This window comes from Fulmarus glacialis, unplaced genomic scaffold (genome assembly GCF_000690835.1).
Source record: "Fulmarus glacialis isolate BGI_N327 unplaced genomic scaffold, ASM69083v1 scaffold8281, whole genome shotgun sequence".
In the NCBI taxonomy this organism is placed as follows: domain Eukaryota; kingdom Metazoa; phylum Chordata; class Aves; order Procellariiformes; family Procellariidae; genus Fulmarus; species Fulmarus glacialis.
Window position 1 is genome coordinate 32136 of NW_009192134.1, and position 17742 is coordinate 49877.

General features: G+C 40.3%; 1 protein-coding gene across 1 annotated transcript; it reads left to right on the top strand.

Annotated features, from left to right (window-relative positions):
• Positions 1-13040: 13040 nt before the first annotated feature.
• Positions 13041-15464, top strand: LOC104083460 (galanin receptor type 1-like; the record flags this gene model as incomplete). The annotated part of the gene is made up of 2 exons (XM_009586945.1): positions 13041-13760; positions 15399-15464. Coding segments are annotated over exons 1-2 (774 nt in total), but the record flags the coding sequence as incomplete, so codon positions are not given.
• Between the last annotated feature and the right edge of the window lie 2278 nt (positions 15465-17742).

The following is a 17742-nucleotide window of genomic DNA, read 5'->3' on the forward strand; positions in this document are numbered from 1 at the left end:
TTCTACCACTTTCCACTCCAATTTTTCAGCAAGGGCAAAGCCATTCATATGTATTTAAAGTAGCAGCTGCCCTTGTGACATTAGGCACCCACAGCCATGCAGGGCAGCAAGCTCCACTGAATGCTGTGTTTCCCGCTCAGCACAAATTTCTGAGACGACCCAATCCTTTTGGTATCAGTGAGAAAACCCAATTTAGAGCAAGTCTACTTAAGTCAGCTTCGTTTCTGCCACCTAATAACAGGTTGGTTTTTTTCTTTGAGTTTCAAAGACTTTTCTTTTAGTTTTGGTGGGATGCCTAAAAGTCATCATCATTGCCTCTGATCTGCAGATGATGTCCGGGTAATCCTTGACCCAGGCCTGAGTCCTCCTTATTTCTTCCTTTCCTTCCTTCACTGGAGTTCATGCCCTGAAATATAGCAGCTACACTGTTTTTGGAGATGTTTTACCCCTGTGCTCACAGCTGACAGCTCTGCTGGTATAAGTTTAAGTATAGACGTAGCCTAAATCTTTCAGTGATGTAAACTGACCAACGTTCATGAATGCAGCATTGCAAATTACATTTCTGTGCCTTGGCCTATGTAATATTTGCATTTTTACTGGTGTTTTTTTTTTTTTTTTTTTTTTTTTTTTTTAAACTTGTGTTTACTCTCAGGATTATTCTGCGGAAATGGAAGATCATACAGCTCAGGAAGGACAGAGTGTTTCATCCACTGAAGTCACTCACACGGTGCTATCAGTAGCAAGAAACTTACTAGGTGTGACCTTCAGGTTACAATGTTCACTGGTGCTTAAGACTGTCTCCACAGAATACTTCAAATCTATTGTCACAGAACAACAGCCAGATTATGGTGGCAGAGAGGATGGTACCTTCAGGATGTTTTGTTTTTTTTTTTTCTTTAACATAGTAGACTAATACGAGAAAAGTTTCAAGTATTCTGTCTTCCACTGACTTTAAACTTTTTTCCTACCTGTCTTTGCTTTAGAGCTCTTATTGTTTGCTACTTATTCTGCTAAATCATAATTATTATAAATTGTGCTCTCGAGACATAACAAAATCCCAAAGATATTTCTGCGTAAACATAATTGAAGTTGCACATAGTATTATTTGTAGATTACAACATTTTATTAACAAGAATAATTATATTTAGTTCCTGACAAATTCCATTTTAAGTTAGAGCTGAGGATATTGCCCTTCTCTCTCCCCTTTTGTCCCAAGCAGCTAGCCAGCTATTTTCATCACAATTTTTCAGTTTTGGGAAACAGGCATTTCCACCAGAAAATCATTATGAGTAGAAGCTCCCAACCACCTTTAACTGAAAGCTTGTCAGCATACCCTAGGACATTGGAAGAGTCTAGGTTCTACTGATTTTAATTTTAGTGTTCTGTCCTCTATTTAACACTTAAGCACACACACCCCCTTTTTTTTTTTTTTTTTTTATAATGTCAATGTAAAACGTAACGCCATGGAAAAGCCAAGTCAGTTGTTCTGTAATACGCTGGTGAGCAGGACAGTAAATCAAGAAACTTGGGATTGGTTTTTGTTTTTTTTTTTTTCTTTTCAGTTTAACAAAATATATTGAGGCAGCCAGGGTTTTCTAAAAATCTCTCCAGATTCAAGTGTCAATCCTGAAAATAATATTCCCAACAAAACAATAGCTTTTGCATGTATACACACACATACACAGAGTAAAGACTAGAACTAATTATTTGGAGGAAAATCCTTATTAAATCCACTTTCCCATATTTTTTGGGAGGAAGGGAATCCTACCCATGCCAAAGCACTTCAAGTCAGCTCCAGCTTGCCTTTTTGGTAGACAGCAAGAATGCGTAAGCTCAGACATCAGCCCTCCTGGCCTGCCTCCTTCTCTCCTCTCCCTCCCAGGAAATCTCACAGACCATCTCCCAGTCGGTGGTCACACACGTGCATTGGAAAAGCAAGAACTGCCCTCAAATGACTTGGGGTCTCCGAAGCTAAGGATTTACCAGAAAGAGCTCAAACTTTAGAGAGCCATTAAAGAGGTCTCACATGTGTCTTTCTTGACAAGACTCAGAGTTAATGACTGCAAAATATCAGCAAGGGATATAGACAAAAAGTAATAAGCCATTTTCTTTCATTTTCAGGAGATGACTCCTTACCAATATTCTGAATTTCATGACTGGTTTTCAGCCCTGACAAATGGTGAAAGCAGATGTGTTTTACTTCCTCCTCTCCTGCACAGAGCCTGTTTCAAGCCTCTGCAACGGTCCGGGGATTATTACTAATCTACGCTTTTTGAAGTGGCCCCAATCCAGAACAAGACCTTTGGATTCTACAATAGTAATGTATCTACCAAGTCACATGCCCAAGCACAAGTTACAGGACAAAGGAGATCAGCAAGCTAAATATGAGTAGGGCTACAGAAGGTCTAATATATTGACTGTTATACCTCACTATACCACAACATAGCTACAAACACAACAGACATCCATTATATGGTAGATTTCTACTGTATTTACATTGAAACACATTCATGTTCTTATACCAAGTTTCTAAATAATCAGTTGTGTGCTTTTCACTTCATTAGCAATTTTTAAAGGCTTATGGAATGACTTTTCTTTGCTACGTATGTGCAACCAACTGTACTGGGCACACACCAAGTAGAGGTTATTTTCCTACCTCAGAAGTATTATGAACCTAAATGCAGCATGGAAATAAATTGACTAGTTGTGCCTCTCATCCAGACTGCGCTGAACAAACTGGAAACTAAGTAAAATTGCTCAAAGTCTGTCAGAGGCTTTCAGAAAAATTATTAACTCAAACCTAAAAAATCTAAAGTTTGCTGTAAGTATTTTAAGTTAGCTGCCTCCGAATCTGACATGAAGCACAAGCATGTGCTCTTAAACATTCAGAGGTGTGGACAAATAAGAGATCCTATATATAATAACTTTTTTTTTTTTTTTTTTTTACAAAAGTGTGGTTAAGAGACTTCAAAGTACCTTTGTCTTGGGATGTCTTTGTTAGACCAGAAAATTTGCCAACTTAGGATCCATTGTTTCTGAGGTACTTTATTGTGGAGAGATGTGGAGAAGAATTGTGGAGTCGGGAATTTTGGCCAAAATAAGATAGGACTTTGGCCTGTGTGCTGAGAACTAGCAGATGCGCATATACGCCTGGGATGCTGCTTGCAGTCACCCTGAGGTGGCAGATGTGGAAGCTAAAGAAGAATTGAATAAAGCAGAAGAGGTGGCCTAATGAGCACCAGCTGATTCAAGAGTTGAAACAGCTGAAGGGAATTGTGAGCAGTCATGTGGATCATTGCCAGAAGGAAGAGAGACTGTTTTTTCTTAGTATATAAGGGAGACGAATCTGGTGATGAGGAAGAGACAGCGAGAGATAGCAAGAGAGACAGTGGGACTGTGCTGCTATGATAAAGGATATATTTCAATAAAGGATTCTGTGCGTGTATATATGAGGGTCTGTGCAATCATACAACACACTTTATCATCTATACAACATATTGTGATGGTTAAGAACAGGTTTCTTTAATTGAGGAATTTGGCAGTAATCTGAATAAGGCGGTAGATAGAAAATTGCCGTGGTTCTATTGGAAAGAGATTTTCTCTATGAGAGAAAATCACCATGGAAACTTTTTGCTAAGATGATATTAAAGCACAGCAGGTACACTTACGTCTCTCCTTTTGTAATAAGCAGCATTTTGTGATACAGTCTGGAGTTACTGAATAAAAGGGCTATTTGCACAGCAAGAGACCAGGACTTACTCAGGAGAACTATTGCAGAATTTTGTCATGCTCTAGAGCTGGCCAGTTGACAGTGTATCTTGTTACAGAAAGAGGAGTATTAGAAGATGAACTGGACAAGTGATCTTACCCAACCAGCTAGGTAAAGTCAAGTTGATAGACACACAAGAAAAATAGGTTTGTGAACTGGCCTTAAACTAGTTTATCACCATGAGAAGTTAAGTAAGTGTTTTCATGCTGTCACAGAATGATCTGTTTTTCAAATCAGGATGGATCAAGCTCATAAACTCCAGTGAAGTTGTAATATCTGCTCACCTTTCTTCATCTAAACACCAGCAAGTCTGGTATTTAACAAGGGGAGCAGCGGGGGATGACGTTCTGCTTCTAACTTTCACAATACAAGTATTTCTCCTCAGACTCTGCACTGAGATTTGCTTACCCTTTGCACAGAGTCATATATGTGTTTACAAATATATCACATATGAGGACCCAAATCAAGACATCTTGTTCTTCTGTGTAAGGCCAAAATGTGAGACATCACTCACATCACTTCGACCACACTCAGTTCACAAAAGAGCTGCGCGCAAAACCACAGGAGCACACAGGAAGAGATGTGTTGTCTCGAATCTGATGACACAGGCCAGCCCACGTTCCTTATTCTCTACAGAAGCAGCAACAAGTATCAACAAGCATCCTGTTTTGAGGTTTATTATGGTTTTGGCATCTTCTTGTCCTAGTTTTATACATACCTGCCAACACTGTATGCCCAACAGTCTTCTCTTTCTGTAGCTTTATTCCAATATAATTTCTATTAGAGCCAAGATCATACTTTGTTACTTGGTTGGTCGCAAATGAATAACAAGCATTGTTAAACAACTCTACCTTGCTTATCAAAAACTAAACTGCAGAAGAAAGTCTGCAAACAAAGCGTGGATACAACGCTTTTGGCTGTTCAAAATATTTTTATTATAAATTCTAGGTAAGGCAAAAGTAATTTGTAGGGTATTTATAATCAGCAATAGCTGCCATGCGTCTACCTGTCCAGTAAGGAAGACATGAAAAAGTCATGTGAAGGATTTATCCCCACGCAAAGGAGCATCTAAACTGCTATGTGTTTAAGCAGGCCTGCCTCATCGTGCCTGTGATAGAGCCAGTTTAGGAGAGACAGGGAAGTCACCAGTTCTTAATTTACTTAACTGCTTCAAAAGAGGCTACCAAAGTGCCTAAAACAAAGTCAATGGCATCACATACTTCAGTTTACATAAAGAGAGCCCAATATTTCTACACTGCAGCTTTTATTCATACGTGCAACCATGATACCTATTACACAGAGAAAAGTCACTGTCTGAATTTTGAATTCTTACTGTTTTCAAGTTGCCATTGCTTCAAGAGTGGAGCTGATGAGACTTTGACTGTTGACTAAGTATCTAGCTAAAGCTGAAAAACTTTCACTGAAATACTAATTTCATTTCTTAGCAAATTCATCATCATGGCAAAAGATCTCTGTGGATATTTTGAGCATATTCTCAAGTAATTGGAAAATATTGTTACTGACTCTTTACCAAAAGGAAAAGGTTTCACTAAAAGGTTTACAACTAACAAATCAAAGACGGCTGAACAGTTCAACTTCAGTCTTCCTAGTCAGTTATTCAGCTTGGATATATTTCTGCCAGTAGGACTGAGTTGTACCTCACTTTGAAGAGACTTTCACTGGAGTTCACAGAAAAACGTACTCAAGAGTTCCTGTCATGTACATATAGTTAACCTAGGTAATCTCAAAGAAAGTTAAATGAAAGAATCAGATCTTGGATTACTGGGTCATACGCTGTGGGAGTTGAAAGATTTCAAACACAGGTTAAGTTAAAACGGATTTTGACAAATTACCCTTTATACTACCTAGAGCTCCTGCAACGTAGAGAGGATGCAGGTTATTTATGTTATTCACCAATAGTTTTGAATTACATGATTGTTTGTACATAACAAATATGGGAGAGTGTTTTTAGTTAAGCTCTATGAACTTTGCAGAGTATCTAATCACAAAAGACTGAATCAGCTTAAGCATATTACAACCTTCCCTGACCTAAGCATATACTGCATACCGAATATAAAACCTATACTATAAATCAGTGCAAGTTTCACGTGACTTACTTTCTATTCCTAGTGAAGAAGTTAAATTAGATCAAGCTGAACATGGCATGAAGTTAAACTGTAAAAAAGCATTTTAAACACTGAACATTCAAGTCACAGAAGATAGGGAGCAAAAGACATCCTGTTTTTTCAAAAAATAGTCCCAGCCCACTGTACAGAAAATAGAGATTAAAAAAAAAAAAATAGCAGATAAGCTATTTTAGCAGAGCATATGAAGTGTGTAAGAGTTCTTGAGAGCCTTAAGCCTTTTACCAGAATGTATTTTTACATTTCCTTCTTTAGCAGATGGTAGATTCTGGCATTGAGAAAGAAAGTCTCTATCTTAGCATACAATATGAAACAACACTTCAAGAGATAAAAGAGCTTGGCAAAGAGATTATTATCAGTTGTTTTAGTAACTATATGGTAGACTGCTCAGAGGAAGATCGGAGAAAATGTTTCTGCTCCTTTGATCTGCATCAGGTTGAATGTGATCTATTTACTACCAACATCATTTTCTACCCTGGAGACCGACTTTACAAGTCACTATAAAACAGCCCTTCAAGGATGAGAAAGGCAAATCTCTGATTTGTTTTGAAGCTTTCTACAGACATAATCTTAAAGACAACTGTTTGAACATGAGCCACATATGCCTATGGTTTAGGTGACGCCAAATTATGTACACACTGAAGTCGTAATTCTTTAGAACTTGTTTGGGTTTTTTCAATTCTATCTGTTCCATAAGCTTCTGAATAACTACCTTAGTTTTTTCTCGTACATCCAAGAATGTTCTGTAACATTGGGTTTGTCTCCTCACCACTACAGTAACTATTTTCACACAGCCTACATTATTCAGGAAATTAGTTGTTTTTTCTTCTGAAATACACTGCCTGCTCTCAATGATTGCATATAAGCAAGTTGGGCAATCAGAATGCAGACTACATATTCAGTCCCATGGCCTGAATCTCCTATAAAGCCTCCTAAGAGATTTTTAGAAATACTTCCTATTTTAATGGCATTTCCTCAGAGAATGAAGACTGAGTCCTTAGCATAATTTATGTGCTAAGACACCTGCAAAATAGATAAACTACCCACAGGTCACTTCTAGTGAATAATTTGAAGATATTGCAACATACAAAATAGAAAACAATTCAGCTCAGTACTCAGGTACTGAGCAAAACAAAATAGTTTCTCTGAAAAACTGAGACTGTTCCATAAATCTATGTGGAGGTAAACTGATGATATACTTCAGCTCCCCCTCCCAACCCATTAAAATGGATAACAGAAAGCTGGAAGTTGCAAGAGCTGACACTCCTGGAAAGGAGCGAAGTCCTAAGAGCAGTACAGATACAGCACTGAAGGACTTGGAACCAAAAGGACTTTTCTTAGTTCAAAGTACCTTCTACTAAATCAGCCATATCTTTGATTAACAGCCAAAAATCAGTAAGAATTGTATCTAAAATTATTTAACCTGTGGAAACAGGTTAACGGTCTAATCATTTGAGGGAAGAATATTAACTTCAGATCAGCTCCATGCAAATTTTAGAGTGAAATAAAACATGAAGTTTTGCCAGATCCGAACATTTCCAGAGTTTAGCTTATACATATTTTAGGTTATGTGTTTGCGAGGAAGTAGTGCAGGCCAATAGAAGCCGATTTGGAGAGTAACTATGGTACAAGCCACAAGAAGCAGGAACAATTAGCAGTCTCGGTTCACAAGCACACTTTTGATGCAAATTTGTGTAGATACACCCTTATGATCTTCCTGTCCTTGCTGGGGATGGAGAGCACAGAACACTTTTGCTTGGTTTGTCACCATTTCAGTATTTAGCCTATGTTTACATTTAAGAATATGCTTTGTTTTGTCATTGTTACATGGCTGTATACTCCACCAGCTCTTACCTCAGCCAACACTTAAGCAATACAAACAAAGCAGATCCACAGAGCCAGCCAACAGCCTACTCAAACAGTTCCATGATTAAGTCTTATTAAAGAGAAAAATAGTACAAACTGATCTAATAGGTTAAGAATCAATCAATAAACCTCCATTTGCTTTAAATCCTGACTGTACCATCTCAATGGCAACATCACAGCGCTCAGAGCAGCTGTGCTATAAACTGTCATCAATCAAAATTAAAGGACTCTCTTCCGAGTTATGTTCAATCTAAACCCCTTTCATTGGGAAAAGTTTTACAGCCTAATAAACTATTCAAATCAAGTTGAAACTTTTCAAAAGACAGCAAGTGATTGATCTTTGGTAATTGTGATTTTAGTTACCTATATGCAGCAGAGTACCCTTTCATCCAGCTATTTGATTAAACCAACCCCTTCTGTGCTTTGAAGGCTCTCCCTTGTGCGCACACACACAGAGGCTTGTGCCAAATGGACAGCTATTTACCAAACTCCTGTCCAGCCCTCCAAGATCCACAGGTGAGAAGGAATGGCTCTTTATCACCCCTGAGGTTCCAGTTTAGTACACATACTGACATAGCACATTAACAATTTCAGACTCCTCATAAAAGATGTTTCTATCTTTTCATATCATACAATGTTTGACATTTTCATGGTCAGAGTGACATTCCAATCCTCCACCCAAGAGACTCAAACTTTACAGCTCACAAAAGTTGAAAGGATTTACTAATTCATTATATTGACTTTTTAACCCTAAAATTCATGAAGCAGAGAAGTTGCACTTCAGAACCCCTTCCTTCCTCCACCAAGTGCCTAGCTTGAACAGTCAATTATTTTTATTCTGGCCCTGTGATGTTTGTACTCTCTGCAGCACTTCATTGTAGTTCCTACACGAGCAAGACTACCCTGTGCATCTTGGCTTATGGCCTGGTGGACAAGTAACTTAGTGTCTAGGGGATGAAGGTTTCAGTTCCTTTAGGAAAGGGATTATGCGGAGTTGGAAAGGAATTGAATCTGGGCTCCAATTTTTTGGGCCAATATATGCAGAGCAGGCAGCAGGACCTCCCGCCCCTCTTGGGGTCATACTTAAAGAGGAATGGACACTGCACCTTCTCTCACCAGGGCATAACCAAGGTCGGGATCACAACTGGAGAGGGTTGTTATAATCCAAGTGCAGAGATTTCAGACCTGCCATTGCTTGTTTCCTAGTAGCTGCATCTAGGTAGCTCGTCACTGAGCCTAAAGGGCTTTTCAGCCCAAGTCAGCCTCCTGAAGAGCACAGTATACAAAGACAGATGCCAAACTCAAAGCCACAAACTGGATTTTTGGGGCTGGATGCCTGTTTGTTTTCCTTTAAATGGATCTAAGATGTAACCCACATTCTCCAGAGAGGGAGAGAAGTGTGACAATGAGGTTCTTGCTTGCTGTTATGCTCAAGTGCCCTCCTTCCACTCAAAAGTCAAGAGGCTTAGAGAGCTAATGCATAGGTATCAAAAAGCTGAACCACGGCTATCAAAACAGTAAGAGTGATTTGCAGCATACCTGATATTCAGTGTAATTAGGAGCTGAAGCACCCATTAGCAATCAGAAAATGGGCAAATTAGTTTGTATCTACACAGACTAAAAATGTTACCATATAAATACTACCATCTAATGTTTTGCGTTTTTTCCCCCCTACCCTTGTTCCTAAGGCTGACATTATCCCTCTCTTCTCCTTACTGTGGGACTGCCAATTCATCCATAAAGGTCCAGTTATCCTCTCTCAACAAGATACTTCTGATGTCTGTTTAGTCAGGGACTCGGCATGCAAATCCAATGCTTTCATTTAGCCCAACATCAACTCAGACAAAGGCAACAGTTCAGTCTGGCTTCCAGTTCAGTCTTGATCAAGGTGATGTCTGTCAGACTTCTACCTTTTTTTTCCTCCCACAGAGAATATTAAGTTTCCTTTTCCTACATCCTCTTACTTGTGTTTAAATGTTTGTTGTTGTCATCCAGGAAACAACAGAGTTTCTAAAGAACAGCAGAATTTGTAGAGCTGAGATATTTCATGCAGCTCAATCCACAGTGCATTAATTGTTTCTGGTTTTCAGGTGAAATACCACGAATTTTGAAGTACCACACACAATGTGGATGCTCTCAGCAAATCACTCATTACAGGTTCACTTGCTGTTTGTGCTCCTGGACTCAGTAAAGTGACTCGATCTTCTTCTCCTAATTGGTCTAATGGATATGCCTTATGGCAAGTACTTTGTCTCAGCACGGTCAGTTCCCTTCCGACTGCATCTGGGCTGTGAATTCTCAAGGACAGGGGATTTCTCCCTGTCAAAACCACACCATTTAAAGCAGTTGAGAAGTGGCAGAAAGAGGGAAACAGAAGAAGGAATCTTGACTTTTTTGGAATTTTGAATGCCACAGTAAGCATGGTTTCAGGATAAGATTTCAGCAAAGCATGTAGATTACCGCTGGAAATTACTTCCTCCCAAGTAAAACCAGCCAGGAATACTCCCACACCAGCCAGCTTCCATTTGAAGTCAGATTTGCAGCATCTCAGTTCCCTAGTGAAAGCAAGCTGAGTTTTTGCACCTAGGTTACTGGATGTCTAATTCAGCAAGTCACTGCCACCTTCCATCCAGAATATTCACCTTTCCTTCCACTCCCTCAGTTATGACACTCTCACTGAAATCTGCAAAAAACCTGGAGCAGTCTATTTTTTTAAAAAATTTGAATAGTATTCTGAAGATGGAGAAGAAAGCTGGTAATGTCCCTTCTGCAAGAATTTAGGATATTTTTGAAAATTTTGTTTACAAATCTAAATCCTATGATCTCTCCCTCCTCACTGCTAGAACTGTGCTGTCCTCTGCCCATTTGCCGCTTAGTGTGCCATGCAATCTTTTAGATCTGCAAAGCTGTGTTTGTTCTGCAGGTGACGCATGCAATTCTCAAATTCCTGCATGCATTGTCTCATATCCCCTGCAGTAGAAACACTCGTGCTGCAGTTTTTATTATTTTGCCCAAACCCACTAAAAGAAAAAAATGCACGCTGTCATTTACTGTGATTGCTACAGGTGCTTCTTAAATAATACTTTCTGGTATGACTGCCCACTAAGAAAACGGAAAAAAAAAACCCAAAACAAAACAGATCTAAAATACAGCAATAGCTATTGAAATCACCTTCAATAGCCTTCTCTAAAATGTTACATGAAGTTATAGGAATAGTGTTACAAGAAGTAACCTTACAATGGTCACATATTATCACAAAAGGAAAAGCAAGCATATTTAAGTTTCATGATTTAACAGTGTGTACGTGCACAAGGATGAGGGGAAAACAACAGCAGATAGAGTTCATTACTGAACGGTGGGACTGTATGTTTGAGGGAAAGAAAGAACAAGCACCGCCACAGGAGCTGTCTGAAAGCAGCGAAGGAGATGCAATGCCAGTAGATGGCACCCAAATCTGCAGCACAACCCCAGAGCTTGCAGGGTCCCTGAAAGTGGTGCATTGCAAGCAGCTGTCCGCAAGCTGAGGGTAGAGATCCCAGCAGACAAGCAGATTTGGGGGACTGGAAGACTTCATGGTGTCTGAGGTGCTGTGCCACAGCACGCGAGGCAGCCAGGCCACAGAAGACAGAGAGATGCAAGTGACATCCAGGTAGCTGGTCCAGCCATGGTGATCTGCTCACTGGCACGCAACAAGGGTAGAAATATTTTCCATTGCAACTTAGACATCTTTCACTCCCTGGCCACTTCCCACCTCACCCCATAACTAGCCTCAAAACTATGGGGGGGAAATAAGGAGTCTAGCTTCGTAACAGATTTTAAATGAGTGTATCAGAGCAGGCTAAGGAAGGCAGCACTATCACCTCTCTCAGAAAGAGCTTAGAGTCAAGTCACAAGGCAGGGCAATTCTCAATCACTGAACTTTGTTTCAAAAATTAAGGAGCTCCCTCCAGTCTAACCCCCACATCCACAGGAACCAGTGGTGGGCCACTCTGACCAAGTGCCTAGACTTGTAACCACTGAAAACAGAGATCTGTACTCTTCTATGCAAGCGACTGTCCTGCATGCATGAATCAGTGTGCAGGTACTGTTAATGTTTGCCTAAACTTTGTTTCCCCCCTTACTGCCTGTAGAGTTCACAGAATCCCTTAAGAAATATGAGGAAACATACCATTAAACCTAAGTTTCTTACTACCTTCTAAAACATACCTACTGTTTCTATAAGTAAGCATCAAAACCACAATCACTAAGCTATTAATCCTTAATAATTTTTTTTTTTTTTAAATCCATATCTCTCTATTACAGGGAGTATTACAGCTGCTCACAGCTACCGAGACTGAACCTTTCCTTTTCCAGTGCAGATGATCTTGGCACTACTGGCCTGAACCTGGAACTTCTTTACACCTGGATCAACAAGATCCATGAATATTCAGGCACTAAGGAATTTGGGCAGATATCCAAGAAGTGGCAGGACCCAGCTGCTGAATCTAAGGCTTACCCAGTTTTTTGTGCTGAAAACACAACTATCCAGATTGCTCTATGCTCTAATGTGAGCACATTAAAGACTATAAAACAAAAAAATCCTGCTCTGTTGACAAAAAACATATTTTAGCCTTTTTCCTCTTCATGTAGCCAGTTCCAATGCTGCTCCTCACAGAACTGCACACGCTATCGCTCAGCAGCTGCTGCTCGACCCATCCCTTTGGGTGAGAACTTGCTTTTGCTTTGCCCTTCCCCTCCTCGTGAGTAGTAATGTATGGGGACAGAGCAGATCAGGGGTTATTTTCTGAAGGGCTCAGGTCACAGACAGCATTTGTTCTCACTGCCACAGCTCCGATCAGAGCTAGGAGAGCAGGTACGACAGCTGCAGATCCAGGGACTGGCGTGGGAGGGAAGCAGAAGAGGAGGGGCGTGAGGAAGCTGAGCTGCAGCTGCTTTGCTTCTGCTCCAAGCTCCCAGGACAGCTCCATCCTCAGCCCTTCTGGCACGGACTGTTCCTCTGCCACAAGAGCTTCTCCAGCAGCTGCTGCCAAACCTGCACTTACCTCTTGGATGAGAAAATTCCTCAACCCCCCTTTTTGCCAGTTCCTGGAAGAATCTGCACCAAAGACAGACAGAGCTTGGAAGAATCATCTGAAGAAAATTGCTCCCCAAAGGAAAGACACAGAGCATTGGAAAACCCAAGCGTTCAACCTCTGGCCACCACTAACATAGACCTGCCCAATAGTAATCAGGGCTGCAGCGACTGCTCCCTGCCTTCCAAGCAGCCTGGCTCCATGGAGGAGCGGGAAGACAACTTTGTGCTTTCCCTTGGAGCCAACACCATAAAGTGCAGCCTTGAGACTAACCAAACACAGGCCCCAATGTGCTGGTCAGGAGCAACCTCCGGTGGCCCAGAGGTGGTGATTGTACCAGTGCTTTTTGGGTTGATTTTCCTCCTGGGAATGGTGGGAAACACATTGGTGTTGGTTGTTTTGGGGCGTCTCCGGTCTGGGGGACGCCCATCACGCAGCATTACCAACATCTTCATCCTGAACTTGAGCATTGCAGACTTCTCCTTTCTGCTCTTCTGCGTCCCCTTCCAGGCCACCATCTACTCCCTGCCAGAATGGATCTTCGGTGCCTTCTTTTGCAAGTGGGTTCACTACTTGGCCATGGCAACAATGCTGGTCAGCATCTTTACTCTGGTGGCTATGTCTGTGGACAGATACATTGCTGTGGTCCATGCCAAGCGTTCACCCTGCATCCGCAGCAAGCGCAACGCTGCCCTCGGCGTGGGTGTCATTTGGCTGTTGTCTCTACTCATTGCCATCCCTGTAGCCCAGCACCAGGCCCTCATGAGTGGTCATCAGCAAGCACCCAACAGCTCCTTCTGCTGGGAGCACTGGGCAGATGGTTCAACAGCCAAGCAGATGTACAAGATTACCATCCTGCTGGTGGGATACCTCCTGCCCCTGGTGCTCATCACCTGCTGCTATGCCAAGGTGGGTGAGAGGGACGCGAGTAATATTTAAATGGAGGGGAAGATCACTCCCAGACTCTTGGTGGCTTGGATGTGTACACTCAAGCTACCCAACCAACAAATAATAGATCCAATCCTTTCCATATACTCTCCTGGTATAGAATACTTCTCGGAGGGCGGGGGGGCGGAAACAGAGAATGAAATTATAGCAGCTCACAAAAAGGATCCAGCCTGACACCCAAATCCCCTAAAGATTCTTGCTGTTTCTCCTATTTTTCAGTTTGTTCTCTCTTGATAATACATGTTTGTTCCTGGCAAGAGGAAAAACCCATGGAGGGAGAAACTATGCAGAGAGTGTACAGAAACAGTATTAGATAAAGACATCACCCCCATTTCTTTCTTTCCTTTGGGTTTTGTTTTTTTGGTTTTTTGTTGTTGTTGTTGTTTTGGGGTTTTTTTGACACAAAGCTCTGACACTGCATCTTGCAAAGACTTGCAAAAAGAGATTTTAGGATCAGAGTTTTATTCAGCAAGAAACCTCTTCCTTTCTCCTTGTGGATTGCTATCACTTAAATTTTTGGTTTCCCCTTACTGATCTTTAGCATGCTGATAGTAAGTCTATGAGTTGTGCTAGCATGCAGAATAAGTTTTCTGTGAATTTTGTATTACTACCCTACTGCGCAGGAACTGCCAGGGACTGGACTTCTTTTTCACTAGTCAGTTGCAGGTCTACCCTCCTGGGGCTGGGGGGGGGGGGGGGGGCGGGAAGTTTTCCTGGAATTTAAGTTCATGTCTGTTTAATCAAAAAATACATTACTTTCAATACTAATTTGTTCTGCTATCATCAGTGCTAAGGACAGGACAATGCACTTAGATTTAAGCTAAAAATCTCTAAACCTCAGGCCTTGCTTGTCACAAGAGGAAAAAGCCACTAGAGCTCTTAATTCCTGTCACTGTAGCTCCAGTGTTTGTCCCCTCATTGCCCTATGTGAGAGAGCAGCAACTGGAGGGTGAGCTGCATTTAATAGAGGCATTTTTTTGTTCATTAATTGCTTTAGAAAGTTTGGTCTGTTAGCTCCAAAAGCCAAAGTACAAACATTGCCAGGTTACTGCCGTGCTGTAATCAGGTTTCAAAAGCTTGATCGAGATGTTGTTAACTCAGAATTTCCCTCCAGTGCTCTAACATTTCTTATGACTCTCCCTCTGAAAGGAGAACCCACTCCAACTGCCCTATTTGTTAGTGCGCCGTTCAGGAGCGGCAGGACAGTCACACCGGGGTACAGTACTGGCAGCCTGCTCTCTGCCTTTGTCTATAATCAACCTAGAGAATAAATGTAGATAATCTGGGGCACAATCTAAAACTCAAAATCCATGGAAAGACTCCTGTGGATTTCAGCATAGTGCCAGCTGAGCTCTTAATATATGCTGAACTACATCTTGTGGAAGCATAGCGGTTTTAATGCTTTTTCCAAACCTTGTTTCTTAAAGGAGAAAGAACTGTGGAGGGCTTAGAATTAAAAGTCTCAAAGTATCAAATTCAACATTGGTTGAAGTCATGCTAAAACAATTCTTTTAATTTTTGTGCTTGTATGAGAAGTTCAAATACTAATATACACAATTCAATTTCCTATTCAATATATTGCTCCTTTTTCCCCCCAAGGTTTTATATCATCTCCATACGAAAGTAAAGAACATTTCCAAGAAGTCAGAGAGATCAAAGAAGAAGGTAAATATCTTTGGTTTAATCTGTACACTGACTATAATGTAATAGATATATCAGGTTTCTAAAATAACCAATAGCCTTTTCAAGCTCCAACCACGTACTGAAGTGTCATTCATGTACCAGTCTTTCAGCTCAGTTTCAGAATTCATGTTGACAGTTTGTTATATCTTTATAGACACAGTATATAATGATGCCATTATTGGAATGTTACATTGATCTCTATATACAGGCCTGCTGGACTGCCTTTTGATTTATTGTGCTATAATAGAACCCCACAAATACTACCTTTTTACATTGGCAGCCAGTAAGATACTCGGACTATAAAAATATCTAGGTGTTTTGAGTATACCTCAGCAAACTAAAAAGAAAATACATGAAGAAACTGAAGTACTTCAGTTTTGCTGCAGTTTGCATTTAAGATCTTTCTTAAGGTGTTGCCATGATGCTGTCTATGACAAAAATGAGGGTCATTACAGCAAACATGGCCATTTGATTGACAAGGGTGCAAGACACAGAAATCAAAGCTTTGACTTGACTCCAGCAAAAAAAGACAGACACTGGTACCACAGCCGCAACAAGCTACAGATGTTTTGAAACACAGAACCACTTCTGGGTATGACGAGTTGCACCCAGTGATTTATTCACTAGCATTACAGGACCTCCCTGCAAATCTAGATCACTCACAAGATGAGGAATTCAAGATACTAGATTTTCAGCATGCTGCAGCTATACCTCATAAGAACCTGAACCGGTACCTCTATTGATTTCTCTTTCACTAAGGAGACTTACTGTAATGGAGACAAAAAGGTATATCCCTAAACATAACATAGCCATCTGTTCCTTATCTCAGAAAGAAAACAATCTTAGTACATTAATGTTCTGTATGCAGCTAAGGTATTGCAGAAAAATGTACAGTTCTCATCGACATAGATGTCTTCATGATCAACCTATTCAGGAAAAAGCAGAGCTACTTTAGGAGGTTAACTGTGCACTTTAGCAGCTATAGTAGCATCTCAAACAAAACTTAAGGGTTTTTAATACAAAAATAATATTATCTTTCAGGTGTATCGTCTGCAATATTGTGCTATAGTTTTAACGGTCTGGTCTGTGCTGCTTGTAGTTGATTTAGAGCTGTTACAGAGATTTTGCCAGTCCTTTATGCCTATGAATCCTAACCATACTATAACTATAGATTATATTTAGTTTCTACTAGTTCATTACATTCAGTAACATACGCTCAGTTTTGTTGATAATTACTTATGAGTATCAATCCATAATTGGTCTTGCACCTACACTGCCTGTAAGGATAGAACTCAACTGGTATTCACAATATTATTTCACAATACAAGATGACCATAGAAGTTATAATACACCACACAATATTTCCTTGATGGGAGTTACTTTCCCTTTCCCCTTAGGGTGCTTTTGATCATGTTTTCTGTGTTCAGTTGCTGAGTTCACAAAGTAAGCATAAAGCCTCACAAATACCACTTTGTTCATCTGTTTGTTCCTGAACCTTATCGAGATTAATGTTATTAGTCCAGCTCATCTAATTCCGAGTAGGTTCTGATAAACATTCTTTTAATCATCTTTTCTAAGGCAATAAATTATGCAAGAAATAGCTGCTATGTATTGCCTGCTGCAGGAACGCCACCAGACCTAGATGAAACAGACTACCCTGAAGAACACTGTGTCTTATTTTGCCTACTGACTTTCTAATGAACACTGATGCTGCCACCAATATACTGTAAATTAAAATTTGGGAACCAAGAGTATAATTTCTGGGCAGGTAGTGCAGACTACAAGCAGAAAGCACAGTCAGTCTTTTGTGCTTAGCAGCTACCATGAGAAAAGGCAACCAAGATCTGTTGACAATTTTATTTATGTAAAATACAGCAAATAAAGTGCTAAGAAGCACTGTCGTTTTGCATAGAATAATTTCATGACTTCACAAGTTTGAAAAGTTGCTTTAGGTCTCAAAATCACCAACAAATCCTTAAACAGTTTTGTTTGGTTTTAATTCATAAAGTCCTACTTCATTCCTATAATTTCAAGAAAGCAGGACAGTTGAGCTGTTATCCTCCTCCCACCCCTAAGAAACAGTTTGGTTGGTTTAGATTCCCCTTCTGTCTTTCCTTACTTATATATGAATGGCACACTAACCATTTCTTTGCTATATTTGAAGAGAATGCTACCAACAGTCGAAAACTACTACTGTCATTTTCCCATAAAGCAGTAAGTTACAGAATTTCATTTATAACACTCATTTTTTCAAATGTAT